At 39.7% G+C, this 20,043-nt stretch overlaps 3 protein-coding genes across 3 annotated transcripts in view; all 3 read left to right on the forward strand.

Annotated features, from left to right (window-relative positions):
* Positions 1–20,043, forward strand: part of obsl1b (obscurin like cytoskeletal adaptor 1b) — a 35,856-nt gene that overhangs the window by 8,445 nt on the left and 7,368 nt on the right. The window contains exons 7-21 of the mRNA XM_080290337.1: positions 10,696–10,971; positions 11,074–11,346; positions 11,662–11,937; positions 12,017–12,292; positions 12,926–13,201; positions 13,283–13,558; positions 13,974–14,240; positions 14,335–14,601; positions 14,704–14,973; positions 15,470–15,736; positions 16,718–16,984; positions 17,555–17,667; positions 17,879–18,032; positions 19,619–19,780; positions 19,902–20,006. Of these exons, the coding sequence (XP_080146463.1) occupies positions 10,696–10,971; positions 11,074–11,346; positions 11,662–11,937; positions 12,017–12,292; positions 12,926–13,201; positions 13,283–13,558; positions 13,974–14,240; positions 14,335–14,601; positions 14,704–14,973; positions 15,470–15,736; positions 16,718–16,984; positions 17,555–17,667; positions 17,879–18,032; positions 19,619–19,780; positions 19,902–20,006 (3,525 nt within the window). The remainder of the gene's footprint in view (positions 1–10,695; positions 10,972–11,073; positions 11,347–11,661; positions 11,938–12,016; positions 12,293–12,925; positions 13,202–13,282; positions 13,559–13,973; positions 14,241–14,334; positions 14,602–14,703; positions 14,974–15,469; positions 15,737–16,717; positions 16,985–17,554; positions 17,668–17,878; positions 18,033–19,618; positions 19,781–19,901; positions 20,007–20,043) is intronic.
* On the forward strand, positions 1,786–5,884 carry LOC145420920 (uncharacterized). Its single transcript, XM_080290336.1, has 2 exons — positions 1,786–3,668; positions 5,617–5,884. The coding sequence occupies exon 1, from the start codon at positions 1,820–1,822 to the stop codon at positions 2,957–2,959; it is 1,140 nt and encodes a 379-aa protein (XP_080146462.1). The 5' UTR covers positions 1,786–1,819; the 3' UTR covers positions 2,960–3,668; positions 5,617–5,884.
* On the forward strand, positions 5,640–10,705 carry LOC145421163 (obscurin-like protein 1). Its single transcript, XM_080291017.1, has 5 exons — positions 5,640–5,892; positions 6,556–6,834; positions 7,000–7,275; positions 7,539–7,814; positions 9,975–10,705. The coding sequence occupies exons 1-5, from the start codon at positions 5,640–5,642 to the stop codon at positions 10,304–10,306; spliced, it is 1,416 nt and encodes a 471-aa protein (XP_080147143.1). The 3' UTR covers positions 10,307–10,705.

Consider the following 20,043-nt stretch of genomic DNA (forward strand, 5'->3'; position numbering starts at 1 on the left):
GTTCCATTAAGTCCATAGTCATAATATTAATCATTAATCTTTAGCTCCAACGTTGCCATTGTCGCCTTCGCTGGAGGTTGTGGAGACACAGTTTCTTGAAGCAACGTACCCCCCCGCTGAACCACCCTGTGAATCCTCAGACCCTGCTTTCCAGGTGTCAAAGCAGAGGGATACAGAACCTGATACACAGCCTGACAGAGAGCCTGAGTTTGAAAATGGAAGCATCAAGAACACCCTTGTTATTGAACCAACTCATCCTGCAAACTCTGGAGCATACTATTGTGCAACAGCAGATGATGTTGCCAAATTAATAGTAAAAAATCAAGGTGATTATACCTTTTCTGCAAATGTGGTTTCTGCTTCAGCTGTACTAACTCTTTGTGCAGCTTCTAGTAACATTTCTATATAAACATATAATGTATCAGTTTCTCTTTAAAGTCAGTTTCCCCCCCAATGATTGTTTGTAGTGCCACTTCCAACATATCTACTTGACCCTGATGACGAGAAGGCCAACTCTGCTGAACCACACTGCTCAATTGTTCAGCAATTTGAGATTTCAGATCCCGTTGCCAAAGCCTGTTGGTACAAAGATGGAACCCAGATCTACCCCAAAAGAGAAACTGACAGTGAATCCCAGAGAAGTAGCCAAATCTTTCCCCTCCAGTTACAATATGCCTCTGGTGATGTGAAGTTTGGCTGTGAAACAGCTCATGATGTACAGTTAAATGAGGACATAAAAGGTGGTTCCCCTCATTGTACCTGCACAATTAAGAATCAAGAAATAAGTTACATATGTAACGCTATCACCCAGCTCATTGTTTTCTCTTTGGCTTTGTCCAAACAGCAGAGCAGTGTCACTATCGTGATGAGATTGGTGAGATAGCTGATGCATCTACCCAATACACAGTGGATGGCAAAGGTGATTTGATATTTCAACATCAATCATCCATTTTAACCAAGCACATAAATGCCACTAACAATAGTGGTGTATTTTATTGTTAGCCCAATCATCTGAGGCATCTGTAAATCTTTTTTCCTTTAGAAAATTGCTCTGTGTCACATTGTCATCACTGGTTTCAGGTCATTTCCTGCTGTTTTTGCCTCTTAAATGGTTGATTAGTAGCTGTGTAGCTGCTTCTCATACTAACATATACGTTGTGTTTGTCACTTCATTCTTCATTTTAACAGTCATCTTTGCTTGTAACAAGCAACTTACCACTCTTAAAGTCCATCTTATGTCTTATTCATCACCAGATCCTCTCATTCACATTGCTGCCCTGAACGTCTCCCCGTTGCAATGACAACGAACTCTTGTCAAAGACAACAAAATTAATGTACCATAGGTTTTTATGGTGCTAATGTACAGATTTTTGGTATGAGAATATTAGGAGTCAGTTGAAGGAAGACATATTGGAGCTCACTTTCAGACCAAACCTGGTCGATCTTCTTGTTTGTCTTTGCAATGGATAATCCCATAACTCCATGCTAACCCACACTGATGTAAAATTCTGTTATAAGAAGAAGTATTGAGACCATCAACCACTGAAAACCTTTCTCTGTGTACATCACAATGCTTATAGCTACATCGCCAAGGCTCTCTTCTGACCAAGAGAAGAGCAAGTCCACAGAGGAGGCTTGTCCTGCTGAAGTTATCCGGGTGTCCTCAAAATACAATTCTGGGATCTCCGGTGGCAAGGCTGGAGATACTGAGACATGTGAAGACCATTCCAGTCATACACCAACTTCTCAGTCAGCATATGAATATATGTTTGACTGCACTGCATCTAAACAGCTGAACGAACTCTATGATGGTCAACAAATGGAAAAAGCCGAATGTCCACTGTACCATGACTCTGTAAACCCAATAACAACTCAGTCTGACACACACCATCACACTACACAGCTCAAAGATACACAAGGTGAGGAATTCATTTACTATGTACAGCATACGGAAGCCCCATCTGAAGAACCTGACAATTCTTTGCAGACAGCTGTTCTGACAGATGAGTTTTGCAAGTTTTTGCAAATTGCAACTGTTCAGTCAGAGGAATCCACTTCCAAGAATCTAACTTTCCAATCAGAGGAGCTACATAGTTTAGGACAGACACCATCTGTCCAGTCAGAGCTAGGCAGCATTCTACAGAATTCAGCTACAACACCAGAGCACAATACTGACACCTTACAGATTTCAATCAAATCAGACAGGATCTCTGAGTCTTTCAAAACTGCAACTCCACAGTCAGAGGATCTGATTGAATCCATAATCTCTGAAAGTTACAAATCAGAGGAGCCCTTTAAATCCTTACAGACTGTAGCTGTCAAATCAGAGGAACCATTTAAGTCATTGCAGACTGCAGATGTCCAATCAGAAGGGGCCTTTAATTCCATGCAGATCCCACCTGTCCTTTCAGAGAAGCCTTGTGACCATTTACAAACTGAAACAGTCTATTCAGAGGGGCCCTATAACTCTTTATGGACTGCAACTGACCAATCAGAGGAGTTCAACAGACTCCTACAGAAATCTGCTGATCTTTCAGAGGGGCTCAGTGACTTCCCTAAAACAGCATCCCTTCAATCATTGGATTTTTCTAACCTTAAAGAGGTAAAAACTTTCCAACAAGAGCCATACGACTTGCAGCAGTCTGCATATGTCAAATTGGATCATCCCGATAATACAGGACAAGCAGTTTCTAACGATTTGGAAGTGCTGTCCCTGCCAAGTCAGAAAGCAACAGTCCCCGCAGAGTTTTATCGCACCCTGGAGACTACGGAAGAACAAGTAGACATCACATTTAACTCTGGGAAAAGACATTTGACCAACTATGCAGAGCCTTGCAATATCAAGCAGACAGCAACGGTAGAATCAGAAGAGCTCTACCTCTCAGGGACACATGATGGTTACTGGAGTGACAGTGTCACTGCATATAAGGTGGCTGTTGAAGGTGATTTAAATGGTTAGCATTACCAAGCAAAAAATGAACGGGCACAATGATTGAGATTGCCTTTTTTTTTTGCAATCCTTTACATTTTGGCAATCTCTATAACTACTCACTTGACTTTATTTACACTAAAAGTACTTCAGTAGTTGAATTTGCGCTTGGGTGGTCTGGGAGGAACATTCAAAATAGAGCAAAGAGTAAATACATTAGCTTCAAATCCTAACTTGAATGCCCAGGTATCTCAAGTCTAACCAAAGACACATCTTGTTATATTACTAATAAACAAGGACATATTTTTATTATGACTTATTTTAACTCTCAAGGTTTATTGGCATGACTAATCTTGATGTTAGAATTTGATTTGCTCTTTCCTTTTGTTTTTAAAGCTTCATTTCTGTTGTAGTCAGTAATAGTGATGCAATTTTCTCTTGATGTTACCTCAAACATCCCCAGCTCCGCCTGTGAGAATTACAAGACTTTGTGAGGCTGAAAGGAACAAGTCTGTTGAAGGTGGTGAACCCCTAATGCTGCAGTGTGAGATATCAGATCCTAATGGTGAAGTTACTTGGTACAAGGACGGAATAAAACTTCTTGAAGCAGCTGGGCAGGACATGCTGGCAGATGGTTCTATAAGAACACTGACTTTCCGATCTGCGACACTGTCTCATGCAGGGATTTACAGCTGCAAGACAACAGATGATGCAGTGCAGTTTCATGTGGATGTTAAAGGTGACAAAAGATGTTTTCACCTGTTATGCAATTAGATTTTAGTGGAGGTTATTTGCATACAAATAAGTTTGCTTTACTCACAAAATGCAAGCTTTCTTTTTAGTTTTCTGGAAAAATATAATTACCATAAAGTAGACAGATTTTAGTTTCTCTGATTGGAAAAAAAAATCAAGACACTTTAATATAGTTAAATACAAAACCTCAACTGATTGAAAAACTTCACTTTACTGTAATCATTTGCAATCTGCACAAAATGAGTTCTTGGATTATGTTAATTTAAAAGAAAAATAAGTATAAGTACAATAAGTACAATCCAAATATTTAAATTACATTTAACTAGTAACCACTGTCATGTGCTTTCATGACTTCACTCTATGATGTCTGAGTCCATGAATCACAGAGACTGAAACTACAGCTACCTGTGTGGTGCACTCTGGGAGTTCTGCTGGGATGAAATTTTTTGTAGGCCAGCCTTGAAGTACGGCCCTGGATCCTTTAATTAAAAAGTCAATTGGATTTCTCCAAATGCTTTTGGATTGTCACAGAAAATAAGCTCTGAGTAAAATAAAAATTCATGACACATTTGTTCAGCAGGATAATCTCCGCAAATGAATTCCAACTGTATGATTTCTGAAGTGTAAGTACAATCTCAAAGAACTACACCATGGTCACATGACTTATTAACACCAGTAAGCTACTGTGTCTGATGTTTTTATTTTGAATATGCTGTGACAACTTCTACAGTCACATTTAGCCACTTGTACGCAAATGGTTTCCTCAAAATTGACAAGTGGGGTAATTTCTTGCACATTCTATGTTGCACAACAAAACATTAACATGTCTGCAGGTTGTGTTAATCGTGCTAATCCTAGGCTTATTTTTGACAACACTGCTCAGGGGACATTAAGGCTCTGTCCAAGTTAGTACTTAGTTTGTAGCATACTCCATTGAAGTTAACGAATGAGAGTTTTCAAACACTGTGCCATGCTCTATTTTATCTTTAAATCAAAATGAAAGAACTAGGCACTGTCTACAATTAGCTAAAGTTGCCCTAGAAAGACAGTGCGGCTTAATCTGATTTTTGACTTATTATCCAAGAGGAAGTTAAGTGTTTTGCAAAATCTTTAATTTGCCAAGCACTCAGGTAGCACACAATCTGCGTTCTTTTGTAGAGAAATACCCTTGGTTAGCTTTAATAGGGGTGCATTACGGCTCTCTGTGGGACATCACTGACATGTGAACTAACCAAACATGCCCAAAGATTCAGTATATTAACCCTATCATTAAGTCATAATATCCAATTAATGAAATCCTTGTCCCTGCCAAGACAGTATACAGAAGCACACAGCCTTGATGCGGGCAAAGGTATTTTGACCCAAATGTCTTAGATGTCTTCACAGTTGTGTCAAAATAAATCTGAATTGCTTTGTCAGGTACCCAGGGTTTCATTAGTACACTCACTCTTTGCTTGACTAAGTAAGGTGACTGAACATTGGAAGAATTCCAACTTTCCAGCCTCCTACTGTAAAGGCAGGAATTTTCTTAAGGCTAAATCATCTTCTATACTCATACTGTAGGTACTGGCCGAATGTGTAAAACAAAAAATGACTTTCAACCATTTGTAAACATAAACCTTTGCTAATTAAGTATACTTTATCATACATTTGCTGTCACTGCAGAACCACCTCAGTTGGGTTTTTTTTTTTTTTTAAATTAATGCAATAACTTTCTTACAAGACTGACTGTTAATATTAATAAAACGTTTGGTAGACCAGGTTTACTAAATGTATCTAGCTGAATCTTTCCTTACAAATACAAATTTGAAAAATTTTAACATAGTTTATTGATTTTATTGGAAAGCTTCAGTTTTAGGGCTTTGCTTTGCTTCTTTTGGTCCATTACAGTACATGTTTTATTGACCAGTTCTATCTTACATTCAATCCTGTAGCTCCACCTCTGACATTTTCAGCAATGTCTGAGGTTGACCAGAAAATGACGGTCATAGCAGGCTATCCCATTGCTCTACAATGTGAACTGTCAGACCCCACTGGACAAGTCAGTTGGTACAAGGATGGAACAAAGCTCCTACCTCAGAGTGGAGTAGACATCCAGTCAGAGGGAAATTTGAGGAGTCTAGTTGTCTCATCAGCCGAGCGGGCTCACACGGGTGTATACCGTTGCGAATCAAAGGATGATGACATCCAGTTCACTGTGGATGTAAAAGGTGATGCTCAAAAAACTCTGCAGCGCTTTCATTGTTTTGCATTGCCACTAACAGGTTAACAGCAGGTGATTTAGTCACGTTTTTGTAGTGACCTAACAGAAAATTGTTCATTTCCCGGCCTTCCTAATACACTACTCATGCCACGTTAAAAAGCAGAGGCCAAATGTAAGTAATTTTTTATGTGACTTTAAAGAAAAACGACTCCCCGTCACACCTATTCATGATGACCCCTTTTTTAACACTTTAATAAGAGTAGAATGAACGAATATAGGACATCGTCACACTAAACATCTCATTAAAAATGTGGTGTCATAATGCAGCTTCTGATTAAGCATATCCGATATATAAAGAAAGCTGTGAGTCTACTTTATTCTTTTTAATGTCACTAACCATATGCACTTCTTGTGCCATAAACACTCTTATGTCTAACCTGTACTTTTTGTTGGTTTCATATTGATCGTTGCTCTTCTAGACACTCTAGATGTCTTTGAGTTCTTGTTTATGTTGTTTTGTCAAAAGCACCTTGTTCTTAAAGACCTGTGTCAGCTGTCTGCTGCTTTGGTTGAATTTAAGTTCCTACTCATTTCTAACTGCATAAAGTGTAGTTTTAATATTTAAAGACACTTTATTAAGACAATCTTTTGCAATTTTAAAAACCTACAGCCCTACCTGTGAAGTTCTCAGAGCTTCAAGAGAATGACCGGAACAAGTCCGTCGAAGAAGGCGCTCCCATTGTCCTGAGATGCGAACTCTCTCATGATCCCTCTGCTCATGTCGACTGGTATAAAGACGGGGTAAAAGTTCTGCCACAAAACAATGTGGAAGTACAGTCAGATGGACTGACAAGGATACTGTTCATCCCATCAGCTGGAAGCGCGCATGCTGGTACCTATGAATGTTCAACAAAAGATGACACTGTGACTTTTAAAGTGGATGTAAAAGGTGATTTATTTCTATCGTTGTCGTCTTATGGTTCTTATTCTCTGTTGTGAGTGGCTGAAACATACTTTGATTTGAATGATCATGGGAAAATGGTATGACTGGCTGGACTGTGTTTTGCCTACTACAAGCATCTTACCCAGTACCCTTGTTATTCTCCTCTTTTAGGCCGATCGTCACGGATCATGCCACTCCCACTGTCAGAAAAATACAAGCTGATTGCAGCTGGTTGTCCGATTATCCTCCAGTGTGAGGTCTCAGACCCTGTTGCCCAGGTTTCCTGGTTTAAAGATGATTTGGAGCTATTCTGCAAAACTGGGCTTGATATGAAAAGAGATGGCAACTTCAGAAAATTGATGATTCCTTCTGCTAAAGTCTCTGACTCTGGTCTCTACAGCTGTAAATTTGCAGATGACATTGCAACATTCCATGTGGACGTCGAAGGTGATTTTCTTACATTCCCTTTCAGTTAAAGAGTTTGCAAGTGTGAGTTTGGGGCATTTTAGCATGGCCATAGTTACCATAGTTACCCTTAAACTAGGCACTTCTTTTTATTCATGCAGTTGAAAACACCTTGTGAAAAACCAAGTCTAATCCTAGCTGTGCTAAATTAATCAAACCCAAAAAGTCTTATTTTCACACTGCTTGTTAAATGATGCTCTGTCAGCTTAACAGCAGTCCTCTGCAAATCTTTTAATACCCCCCAGCTACTCCTGTGAGGTTTTCAGCGATTCCAGAGGTTGCGAGAAACAAATTTGTTGAAGCAGGCTGCCCAATTAAGCTGCAGTGTGAAGTCTCAGAGCCAACTGCCCAAGTCTATTGGAACAAAGATGGAGAACAGCTACTTCCAGAGAGTGAATATGAAATCCAAGCTAAAGAAACACTGAGAGCACTGGTCATTCAGTCAGCAGAAGTCAGACACTCTGGGATGTACAGCTGTGAGGCCGCAGATGACCATATAGAATTCAAGGTGGATGTTGCAGGTGATCTAAGTATTTTGAGCTTCGTCAGAATTACTAACCATCTATTAATACTTTGCTAGTAGACTAGCTTAGGGAACAATATTTGAATGTATAAGTTAGATGTGTTAATGCTTGATTATGTACTTTGTCTTGTTTATAATGTTGGTGAACATATTTATCCAAATTAAAAATGTAAAATTTGGAGGTTTTGCTATAATTTTGATCACAGATAGGTAATTACTCACTTTTAAAATTTCATCAACCCTGCTTCCAGAACAATGTAACAGAGGAATAACACTTGCAGCTTTTCGGAGAAAAAGAAAAAACAGTTAAAGAGCCAAATTGATTGGCTCTTTAACTGGTGGAGACCAAAACTGAGATATAAAAAAGAAAAGAAATTTAAATTGAGGCTTTTTCAAGACATAAATGTCTTTGTCTATGTAAATCAGCACAGACTAAGGGCTCAGGAAACTGCTGAAAATGTTGAGAAACATAGGTTGATCAGAAATGAAGCCAGATTTAGCAACTAATATAAAATAATATAATCCTCACCTCTAAAGTTTCCAAAAACACAATTTGATGAATTATAATACAGTATATAATACAATTTTGAAAAAACAGATGCCTTGTTTGTCTTTTGACTGCGTTTTACGTTGTTTTGATCTACTGATTAGTTTCATTTTAACTTGCTTTTTACTACAGCTTCAATCAAAAGTTTAAGATCACTTAAAAATGGCAAAAAAAAATAATCTTTTACATGGTTGGATCAACCAACAAGAAGAAATGAGAGTGAGACAAAACATTTTTTGGAGCATGCAATTTATTGAAAACAACGCTTAAACTAAACAGCCTGTTTCAAAGCTGATCAAAAATTTAGGACCACACCTCCAAAAAAACCCAGTAAAAGAATAAAAAGAATAAAACTTTCTTCCACCTTTCAATGTCCAATGTTTGGGGCTCTCTTGCAAAGTCCAAACGGTCAGCTCTGTGGCGTTCATGGACACGAGGCCACCTCTGTTGTTTTCAGCCTTGTCTGAGGTTGACCAGAAAATGAAAATGATGTCACGGAGATGTTTTTTTTATTTTTGAAGCCCTTCAGTGTCTGATGGTTATGGGGCTGCAGTCGGCACCAGTAATGGCCTTAATTTGGGTTGAGGATTGTCCAGTTTCTTGATGGACAGCCAACTGGATCCTCCGGCTCAGTGCTGGTGAAATTTTGGGGGTTTTCCACTTGACATTTTGGTTCCATAACCCTCAGGATTATTTAAGCTGCGATTGTGCACTGCGAGAGACCCTGCATATGCAGTTCAACAAGCCGACCACGTTCAAAAAGGGAAAATTTTTTTGCCTTTGCCATCAGAACGTCATGACAGTGTGACTACCTGACAGAAAATGACAATAAATCCACATTTTTGCACAGATTTGGCCTTTTAAAGGCTTGTGGTCCTAAACTTTTGATCAGCTGTAAAACAGCTACAGTAGTGTTTTCAATAAACTGCATGTTCAAAAAAATGTTTTGTCTCACTCCCATTTCTTGGAACCTTGCTATGATCCAACCATGCAAAATATAATGTTTTGCCATTTTTCAAGTGGTCTTAAACTTTTGTATGTTTGGACTGTATGTTTAGGCACTGAACACTAATGGTTAGGTTCAGGAAAAGATCTTGGTTTGTAATAAAACCCCTTCTCAAAAGTGGCCATGCACACTGAGAAATTATGCTTCCCAGTGAGTTTAAATATGGTGCCAATTCATACTTTATGAGTGTCCATATGCTATGACTTTGAAGTAAGACCTGTTTATGGGTGGAACCATAAACCCAGTGTGTCACTGCACCAACACCAAAGGACAACTTGTGGGTACCCGATAGATGCCCGTCTTGACACAACAACAGTATCTGACTCCCTAGGAATGAGACCAGGCATACTACACTATTATTACATACTACATTGTAGTGCTATATGTTAAAATAATGGTGTGATTTCACTGTCTGCCAAACAACATTTACACCATTCTGGAGCCAAATATCAGTTAATTAAAATCACTGTTGGCATACCTCACCCTTGACTATAAAAACTGAAGTAAGTTGTACAGTGTAGGATAACAAACACAAATCTGTTTACCATTGCTATCTGGTTACTGTCAATGAATTGAAGATCCTATAGCATGGGTTTGATTCTCAGCTGTTCCAGAGGCTGAGAGGAACGATCCTCTTGAAGCAGGCGGACTGATAAAACCAAAGTGCGAGATCTCACATTCTGCAATCCAGACCTGCTTGATTGAGGATGGAATAAAACTCTTGCCAGAATCGGAACTAAACGTTGATTCAAAGAGCAAAAAGAGGACACTGGTTATGAAACCGGCCACATCTTCATGCTCTGGCGTGTACAATTGTAAAACTGATGATGATTCAGAGTTCAACGATTTCTGTGTGGAGGTGAAAGGTGATATGATCTCTTTTGGCCATGTTTTCTTGGCAAATGTTTTAACTGTTCTGTTTTGTACACCTTCATGACCTCTAATACTTAACAAAGCAAAACCTGATCATCATCGTATCCATCGTAGCTGATTTTCTTAAACGTCTAAACGTTTAGCTGCTTTCTGTATACATGCTTTACATTTTAGGACAGCGTCTTCAGTGTCCAGCATGTATTATGATGAACTTTTTTTTCTGCAAACCTGTGTAAATAGTATTTCACTGCCGCACATATGTTTTTACATCACTTCAAATGTGGCTTAACACCCACCAATGCTTCTGATGTCTGTGAGGAGTTATTACCTTGACAGCAAAGCTTAAAATCAGCATGACTAGGCTGTGAAAACTTGTGCATGAGCATAAATAATGAGATCTAGATTCATCCGAAAACTACTTTTAGTATTTTGTTTTTTTGTTTTTTTCTGCAGCACCACCGGTAACATTTGCTGATATCCCAGAGAGGGACCTTTTCCAGAGTGTTGTGGAACATGAACAGCTTGTTCTGTCATGTGAAGTATCAAGGTCTGATGGTGTTGTCAAATGGTACAAAGACGGAACTGAAATGCAACCAACCAATAATGTTACAATCCAAGCAGAGGGCACCAACAGAAAGCTGATTACACATTCAGCCCAACTGTCCGATACAGCTACATACACATCCCGTGTAGGAGACAACGTTTTAGTCTTCAAAGTTAACATACGAGGTAATAAAATACTCAAATACAACAGTCCAGAATTCAAAAACTCTGCTGATTGTATCTGCATATACAGATGTGGCTTCAATTACTTGTACTCTTTCTCCAAAGAACCTCCTGTGACGATAATCTATCCCAAGGAGGATGTCCACCTTGACCGTCATGTCCCTGACGAAATTATTCTAAGCTGTGAACTGTCTCGTGCCAGTGGTGTGGTCAGCTGGTATAAAGACGGTCAAAAGCTTCAAGAGAGTGAGAACATCAAGCTCAAGGTAGAAGGGCCTTATCGACGACTTAAGATACTGTCTAGTGGAGTAGAGGATTCTGGAGAATACGTCTGTGATACAGCTGACGATTCAATATTCTTTCACCTAAATATCACAGGTACAAACACCTGACACTATAGATACTGTCTGTGCATGTGGGGATATGTCACTGTTCTAAGAGAAAGGAGCACAATGTCCTATTAGGGGGTTGGTATATTTAACTCAAACAAGTCAATGTCACGCATCATCAGAACATTTTTAAGGCTAAAATATTGATATCTAAATGGCCTCCCACCAAGGTAAGGTGAAATTAACTCTGGTCTGTTGCTCTGCAAAGAGCTGAGAAATATTTTAACTGGTGCATACAGAAGCCTTTACACTATTATGCAGTATTGTTTTAATTGAAAAGCTGGGTAATACCATTCACTTTCAGAACCTCCAGTGAAGATTGTATCCCCAAGTCAGTCAGAAATGGAACTGTGTCAGCAGACATCTGAGAGGATGGTGCTAAGCTGTGAGATCTCACGGCCCAATGCAATGGTACGCTGGTATCGTGATGGACTCGAGGTGGAGGAGAACGACAATCTCATTCTGGAGGTGGACGGTGTCTACAGAAGACTTATTATACCTAAAACCACTGTCAAAGATTCAGCAGAATATGTATGCGACACAGCGGATGACTCCAAGACGTTCTTTGTAAACATAGCAGGTAATTAAACTTAATAATTAGAAGGCTCTTGCTATGTCAGCATATATCCACTCTAACTTAAGATTCACTTAACACACAGAGCCTCCTGTTCGCTTCATTCGTCCTCGGAAGATGGCAAGTAGAGTAGAGAAAATGGCCGGGGAGACTCTACTTCTAGACTGCGAGGTTTCAAGATCAAATGCTGAAGTCACTTGGAAGAAGAATGGGGAAGAAGTCGAAGACTCTAGAAACATCACAATCCTTGAAGATGGCGTCATCCATCAGTTGACCATTCACTTTCTGACAGTGGAAGATGCTGGGCAATATGTCTGCGACGCAAAAGACGATGTAATGGATTTCAGTGTGATAGTGCAAGGTAGGTTAAGCCTCATGCCTGAATTATGCTTCTGGGGTGAATCTATGTAGAGCCACTGAAGTTGCCCACGGAAGTGGCAGGCTGCATTGATGGTGATGTGTGGTTATATTTCTAGGAAGGCTATACTCTAAGGTTTCATAAGGGTTTGTGCTTACGACATATCTATGGTGTAGATTTAACACAGACGTACTGTCTGTAAACAGGCCTAGAGACTAGTTGTTGATCTCCAGTTGCTAGGGAAAAATGTGTATGTGTCCCAGCACCAAAAACCTTGATTGTTTTGGTTTCTAGCAGATTGCTGCAGTTGCCTGTAGTGTGCATGAAAGATAGAGATTTGTCTGCAAACACTTTACATTTACACTCCAAGCAGCAGTAAAACCTGGAAAACATTGACAAAAGTAGGACATTATTGCTTTAACAAACACATTTTAGAAGCCACAACTTTTACTTTGAAGGCAAATGGTTTCCAGACTGTTTCACTATCATTTGGGGAATAGTTTGCGAGTGCAGCGTATATAGCTTGACTGTCCTGCAACCATTGGCTAGCAGTGAAGGAATACATTTTTCCTTTGCAGATGGTCTGGCAATTATTCTGTTCCAATAAATGGAATGTTCTGTTTTCTTCATTTTCAGAATTACCTGTAAAAATTCTTGGAAAAACAGATGCAAAAATAGAAAAACAGTTCTTAGTATCAGATGACATTATTCTTGTATGTGAACTCTCAAGAGCCAATGCCTCAGTCAGCTGGTATAAAGATGACAAGCTTATTGATGACAATGAGCGATACTGCATCGAAGAGCAAGGTGTTTTCCGATCTCTGGTGGTCCTAAATGCGGCATTTGAAGATTCAGGGGAATATACCTGCGATGCAGTGGATGATAAAATAGTCTTCTATATCACTGTCAAAGGTAATATTAATAATAAATACTTAACAACTTGTCTTTCCTTTATGTTGAACACAAAATGATAATGTGCTTGTTTTTGTTCAGAGCCTCCTGTGCAGATCATTGGAAATGCAGGCCACCCAGAGCATCATATACTGGTAGCAGGAGATGATCTTATTTTGGAGTGTGAAGTGTCTCGGCCAAACGCCACAGTTGAGTGGTTATGGAACGGCAAGAGACTGAAACCAGATACTCGCGTAAAAATTGACAACTATGACGTTGTTAGGAAGCTTGTTCTCTCTGGACTTCAGCCCTCGGACTCTGGAGAATACATTTGCGATGCCCTCGATGACAAATTGATAACAATTGTAGAGGTCCAAGGTAAGTTAAGATGATGTTCAAAGAGGTGTCAGAATTTCATATGACTAGGTTTAACCTCCTAAGACCAAAACTCTTTCATGAAATGCATTTTTAATTTTTCTTTGCTATTTGGGTTGATTGGGAACTGATGATTGTAAAAACAAAGAATTACCAGATTTTTTTTTTTTTACCTAATTTTTGTTTCTGAGAAAAATGAGATCCACATATGAGGACATTCGTTTTAAATTTTGATAGATCAGTGGCAGTATAACGTCCTTGTAAGTGGATATCAGGCCCTTGTAGAGAAAAATTAAGTATTTTGGTCTAGACAACCCAAAATGTGATGTCCACATATGTGGACGCCAGGTCCTAGGAGGTTAATGATGCTTGCACTTGGAATTTCAAGCAGCTTCTTTGTAAATGTATTTTTGCTCAGAGCCGCCAGCCAAGTTTCTGAATAAAAAAGCAAACAACATCACAGCCTATGAAAACGAGAGCGTCACGCTGTGTGCCATTGTGAGCCATGAAAGAGCAAATGTTCGGTGGCTGAAAGATGGCCAACTATTGAACGAGGAGAACATTCACATCTCCAGTGTGGGTAATACCCACAAGCTCATCATTAATCCTCTGCAGCTGTCTGATTCTGGAGAATATGTCTGTGACGTAAAGACAGATGAGATGTATTTCAGTCTTTTAGTGAAAGGTAGGAATTTGTCACTTAACAAAATGTGACCTCTCTTTCTAAGTATTTGATTACAAGATGCCATGATCTAAAACTGTATTTCTTTGCCCAACAGAAATGAAGGTTAAATTTATCAGACAGTTGGAGAATATCAAGGCTCTAAAGGGAACCCGCCTTACGTTACAATGTGAGATCAACAAGCCAAAAGGAGACGTTCAGTGGCTAAAAAATGGCAACGAGATCTCTCATAGCCGTCAGCACACAATCAGGGCTCAAGGTAGAGAGCGGAGCTTTACCATCCACCAACTAATGGAGGAAGACAGTGGAGAATATGTCTGTGAATCCACAGATGACAAGACCTCAGCCACTGTTACTGTAGAAAGTAAGTCCGTGTAAATCTTTAAGAGAGACAATATGCTGGCCAATGTGCAATTGTAACATGTGAGCAAAGTTTGAGCTCACAATTCATATGAATGTTTTTCAGCCCCCCGTATTATTGAGTTCATAGCAGAGCTTCGCAATGTCATCATCTGTGAAGGAGAAGATGCAGTTTTTAAGTGTGTGGTTTCACCAGAGGACACCAAGTTGGTGTGGCGCTTAAACGGCAAGCAAGTAGCCCTGAACGAGCGCACTGTGGTTTCCAGCAATGGGCTATGCCACATGCTCTGCATCAACAACTGCATGGTTTCAGATAGCAGCAGAGTGACAGCTGATGCAGAGGGGTTGATTTCAGAGGCAGAACTACAGGTTCAAGGTGAGTTGCGGCCCCTGCGATTGACACTTTACAAATTTGAATAATCCATAGAGGTTAGAATATTCAACATTAAGTTTCCTTATTTTTCTCTGGTGACTATCAAGCTTCAGTGGAGTAGTTTCCCTTTAATGGCATATATGACACATATTCCTTGCAAACAACTTTAAACTATTGAAAAGGTGACTTTGACAGCTTGCACCTCACAGGTTCTCATATCAGAATTCCTCTGGTTACTGACAGAGACAAGTGGCTCAGTGGTTTTGGCGTGCATTGCACTGCAGGGGGTAAGGCCCCACAGAGCTTTTTACTCATTCTCTGTGCTTAAACTTGCCATGCACCTTTGCTGGTTTACATATTCCCGTTGGTTTGGGTGTGGCCTCACAGTAGACTTAACAAAAACCACATACATAACTTAAGCATACTGTAATTGAATATAAGTGATGCAGAAAAACTGTTGACACGCTGTTATGTACTAATTCCTAACATTCACTTCAAGAGCAACAGGTGCTGTTCAGTAAGAAAATGACACCAGTTGTAGCTGAAGAATACAGTGAAGCAACTCTAGAAGTGGAGGTGAGTGTGGATTCGGGAGAGGTGCGGTGGATGAGGCAAGGGGTGCTAATCCACCCTGGGGCCAAGTATACTCTAAAGCACAAGGGCCACAAACACAGTCTCACCCTCCACAAAGTGTCAATGTCTGACCGGGGCACCTACAGCTGTGAAACCCTTCATGACCGCACACAAGCCCAGCTCACAGTGGAACGTAAGTGCCCACGTGTTCTCACTATGCCCTGTTGTTGTTTGTTTACCGCTGTTGCCGACAACCCCATCTCACGCGCAGCCTCCATCACTGCTTCATATGAAGGCAAATTTCAATTAACTGAGTAAGAGTAATTTGAGTGACCTGGGGACCAGGTTGGCACTTGTACTGAAATATGATGGAATCCAACAGGTGATATCCTTACAGCCCAAGCTGACTTTCGGACCAGGGCTTTCTGTTGTGACGCAGGACCAACAAAGCCCTGATAATTACACATGGGTGGGACACACCAAATTCTATTCTAAGGGTTAAATGCTTGATAATTAAAAGATGCCTCTGTTCACAGCCCATAATTTGATTTTGTAAACAAAATAGAAAATTCCTATGAATAAGCGTCATTTAACTTTGTCGAGAGCATTGAGGCCTGGCATACTGTAAAACGGGTAGGTTGTGGTGATTAAGATGTACTTATGCTTGTTTTTCTTTGCAGATGCTTCTTGTGTTTCGTAGTCCTATGAGCCACAGGCCAGTGGGTGAATTAAAGGCTGTTCTTTCAACACTAGTGTGGGTGGGAAGGGGAAAGTCAGTACTTCAGGCTGCTGTTGGCACCTCCTATGAATTTGGATCTCCTCCTATTGCATCTAAATTTACACCCTGGCCTTCAAAATTGAGGTTGTTGTCATCAGGTCTCCAAAATAAACACTCCTTTTTTTCCACAGGGAATGTGTGTCTGTGTTAGAATAAGTGAAAAATGTTGGCCCTTCCAAAGTGCACTGGGCTTTTGCGTAAAGCCCAGTGCTCAAATGGCTTGTGTACGTGCCAGCTTGTATTGTTTAACCACTGTGCACCAAAAAGACTCCACGCCTGTTCTCCGACTATAAAAGGACGCCATGTCTGCTCAGCGCTAAATGCCTGAAATGAAAATGCCTGTGTTAGGTTCCCAGTCTCTCAAACATGACTTTTCCCACTTTGATGCCTCTGTAGCTCGAAAAATCACAATCAAGAGGGGACTGACTGACATTAAAACCACAGAGAGGGAAACGGCTTCTTTTGAGGTAGAGGTGTCCCATCCCAATGTCCCGGGCACATGGATGAGAAACGGACTCAAGCTTAAGCCAACTAATCACTTCCGTATGAGCGCAAAAGGACAAGTCCACAGCCTTACTATCTCTAACCTGTCAGTAGAAGACACTGGCACCTTTGTGTTCTGCATAGAGAATCTGAAGACCTCTGCAAGGCTTGTTGTAAAGGGTAGGTACTTTTGAGAAATTGTAAAGAGAAGCAGCTTTGCGATAATGAGTGCAAATTGCTCAACTGTTTAGTTCAATAATCATGTAAGTAATCCAGGCCAACTTATTATGCACTTCTGTTCACAGCAGGCAAACTGCAACTTTACTCATTTTGTTGTGACCTTAAACTGGTAGCTAAAGTGGCCTACTCAACGCTGGCCATGTGCCAACTAGTGGAGGCATGTAACAGAATGGATTGACAGCACTGCTACCACTGCCTTTATCCGGGCTCGTGTTACAAACACAAATTGGCCTAGCCCAACCAAGTGAAAGGCAGTAGCTCGGTTGAGTCTTTTCTGTCAGGTGTCATTTTAACCTCATGCTGTAAAATAATCCACTCCATAACCAGTCACTCAGTATGCATCATCCCTTTGAGCTCAGTATGAAATGCTGTCGATGACAATTGGATGAAAATGTCATCGCAATGAATCCATATAAGTTACTCCTAAAGGTTACTTTAATTTTGAGCAGCAATGTGTTTGAAGAAATTTAAGCAGGATTTTGGCTGTTAAGTAATCTCTTTCTGCACCAGAGCCCCCAGTGACCGTTTTCAGAAAACTGGAGAACCAGAGGTTCCCTGAAGGGGCAGTAATCTCCATCGAGTGTGAGCTGTCAAGACACAACGTGGATGTGAAATGGATGAAGGTCAGTGTTTGGTTTTTTTATTTATTCTTTACTGGCAACATTTGTGATACTGACAAAAGACCACAGAAAAAAAAAAACACCCTGAAAACATTGATGTTAAAAGTTTTTTTAGAGTAATTTCCCCAAACCAACTCTTGATCTCTGCAGAATGTTCAAAGTAAAATTTTACTGCATTTGTTTGTTTTATTTTGTGTTTTCTTATCATTTTCAGGACGGGGCTGAGGTGAAGACCAGCAAAGACTTGCGCATTTATGCAATGGGAAGGAAACGGTTTCTCCAGATCATGAAATGCCAAGTCAGTGATTCTGGCATGTACACCTGCGATGCAGGAGATGCAGCTACATCCTGCACTGTGGAAGTCTACGGTACAGTCTACTATGTAAAATGATACCAACTTGATGGCAACCAAGTATTAAAGCAGTTGTAGGTTTTAAAAAAAATTGTTACTGGTCCTAAATTTATATAGTTTTGATAAGAAGCGATATTATGAGATGGGGTGTTTTTTGCAATAAGGACCTTACAAAAACTAGAATGATGACTCACTACAGTGCCACATCAAATGGTTGGGCATTTTTATTCAGAATTACACAATTACTACCAAGGTCATCTTCTGAGCTATGATCAGACACTGTTAGATGGCTTGGAACCTGAATGCTACACAGCTGTAGCCGGTGTATTCAACAAGAATCACCTGTTGCTTCAACACTTATAAAGCCCACGTGCCTGATTATTGGTATCTATGCTGGTATAGCTGGACATTATCGCATCAATCACCAATTATTCGCAATTCAAACAAGCCAAGCTTTAGTTAGCAGTTAGCAATAACCTCACTGAAGCATGTTGTAGTTGAACACAACTACACCAAACTACAACAAATAAGTAACTTAATAAGTTACTAAATATAATTTTGTATTGCCTGCCAGCGATTTGAAGTTGTGGTTAAGGCTCCATTATATATAGGAGTACAGTAGTATAATTTTGGAGATATTGTTGCTTTTTGGCTAACAGTACTAGTAAGATTAGTATCTCCATTTTAAGATACCGGTTCTGACATTTAAAGCTCTTCAAGGACAAGCACCAGCCTACATCATTGAACTTTTACAGCCCTATGTCCCTAGTAGGTCCCTGAGGTCTTGTGATCCGGGCCTACTTGTTGTTCAGCATACAAGGCTGAAAACCAAGGGAGACAGAGCTTTTGACACTGTGGCCGCCAGACTGTGGAACTCTCTTCCTCAGAACTTAAGATCTACGGACTCAGTGATCACTGTTAAAAAACAACTAAAAACACATCTTTTTAGAATTGCATTTTGTTAACTGTCTGTTTTTGTTTTATACCTTGTGAAGCACTTTGTGATCTTTTATCTAGAAATGTGCTATATAAATAAAATTTTACTTACTTACATGTGCATATAATGCAGTTCTCTTAATGTTTAAGAAGAACACAGCAGAGAATAAGTGTCTTTCTTCTTAAAAATCAAGATGAGCTATTAAGAAATTGTACTTGTGTGGATACCATCAGAAAAATATTTGCAGATACAGAGCTACATATAAAAAATACATTAGTTAAAAGTTTCTGTGTCTGAGAAAAATTAGAAACTTAGCTATACAAATATATTGTTCTAATAAAATGTTCACAATTGTAGCCCCAATAGTGCTATTAGGCTAGTATTACTAATTAGGTTGGGAAGTTATTAATGATTAATAATAAATTATTAGTACTGCTGGATGTAGCTGGTATTTATGGCCATGTTGTTTTAGTAAGGAGTTGAAACTGCATTCAAGACGTGGCTTTCAGCTTTACAAATACAGCACAATGCTGCCATCTGCCTGCAACATTTATATGTTCTATGTCTGCTGGATGTGTGAATGAGGACTCCATTGTAATCTTAAATATATATATATGTATACATATGTATTTATATATACATATTTTTAAATTTGAATTCTACAGAGCGTGAGCTGGTGATCCTCCAAGGTCTTGAGGACCTGGACATCCAAGAGGATGAAAACGCTGTGTTTGTTTGTGAGATCTCAGTGGAGGATGTGCCAGGGGAATGGTACAAAAATGGGGAGCGGATACAGCCCACCAGCACCATTAAGATCCGCCAGGAAGGTTTGCAAAAACCAAAACAAATAAACAAACAAAAATACTTTTTAGGCTTTAACCAGAAAGAAAACCTGAGAATTTGAAAAAATATTTTATAATAAACATTTCAGAATTTTTTTCATTTCAGGGACAAAACATTTTCTTCTCATGTGCAACGTGCGAGCAGAGGACTCTGGAGAGATTAAGTTTGTGGCGAGGCACATTGAATCTGTTGCTTACTTGGAGGTGGAAGGTATTCAAATAATGCACCTACTAACTAATTAGAATGG

This window comes from Astatotilapia calliptera, chromosome 16 (genome assembly GCF_964374335.1).
Source record: "Astatotilapia calliptera chromosome 16, fAstCal68.1, whole genome shotgun sequence".
NCBI classification, from domain to species: domain Eukaryota; kingdom Metazoa; phylum Chordata; class Actinopteri; order Cichliformes; family Cichlidae; genus Astatotilapia; species Astatotilapia calliptera.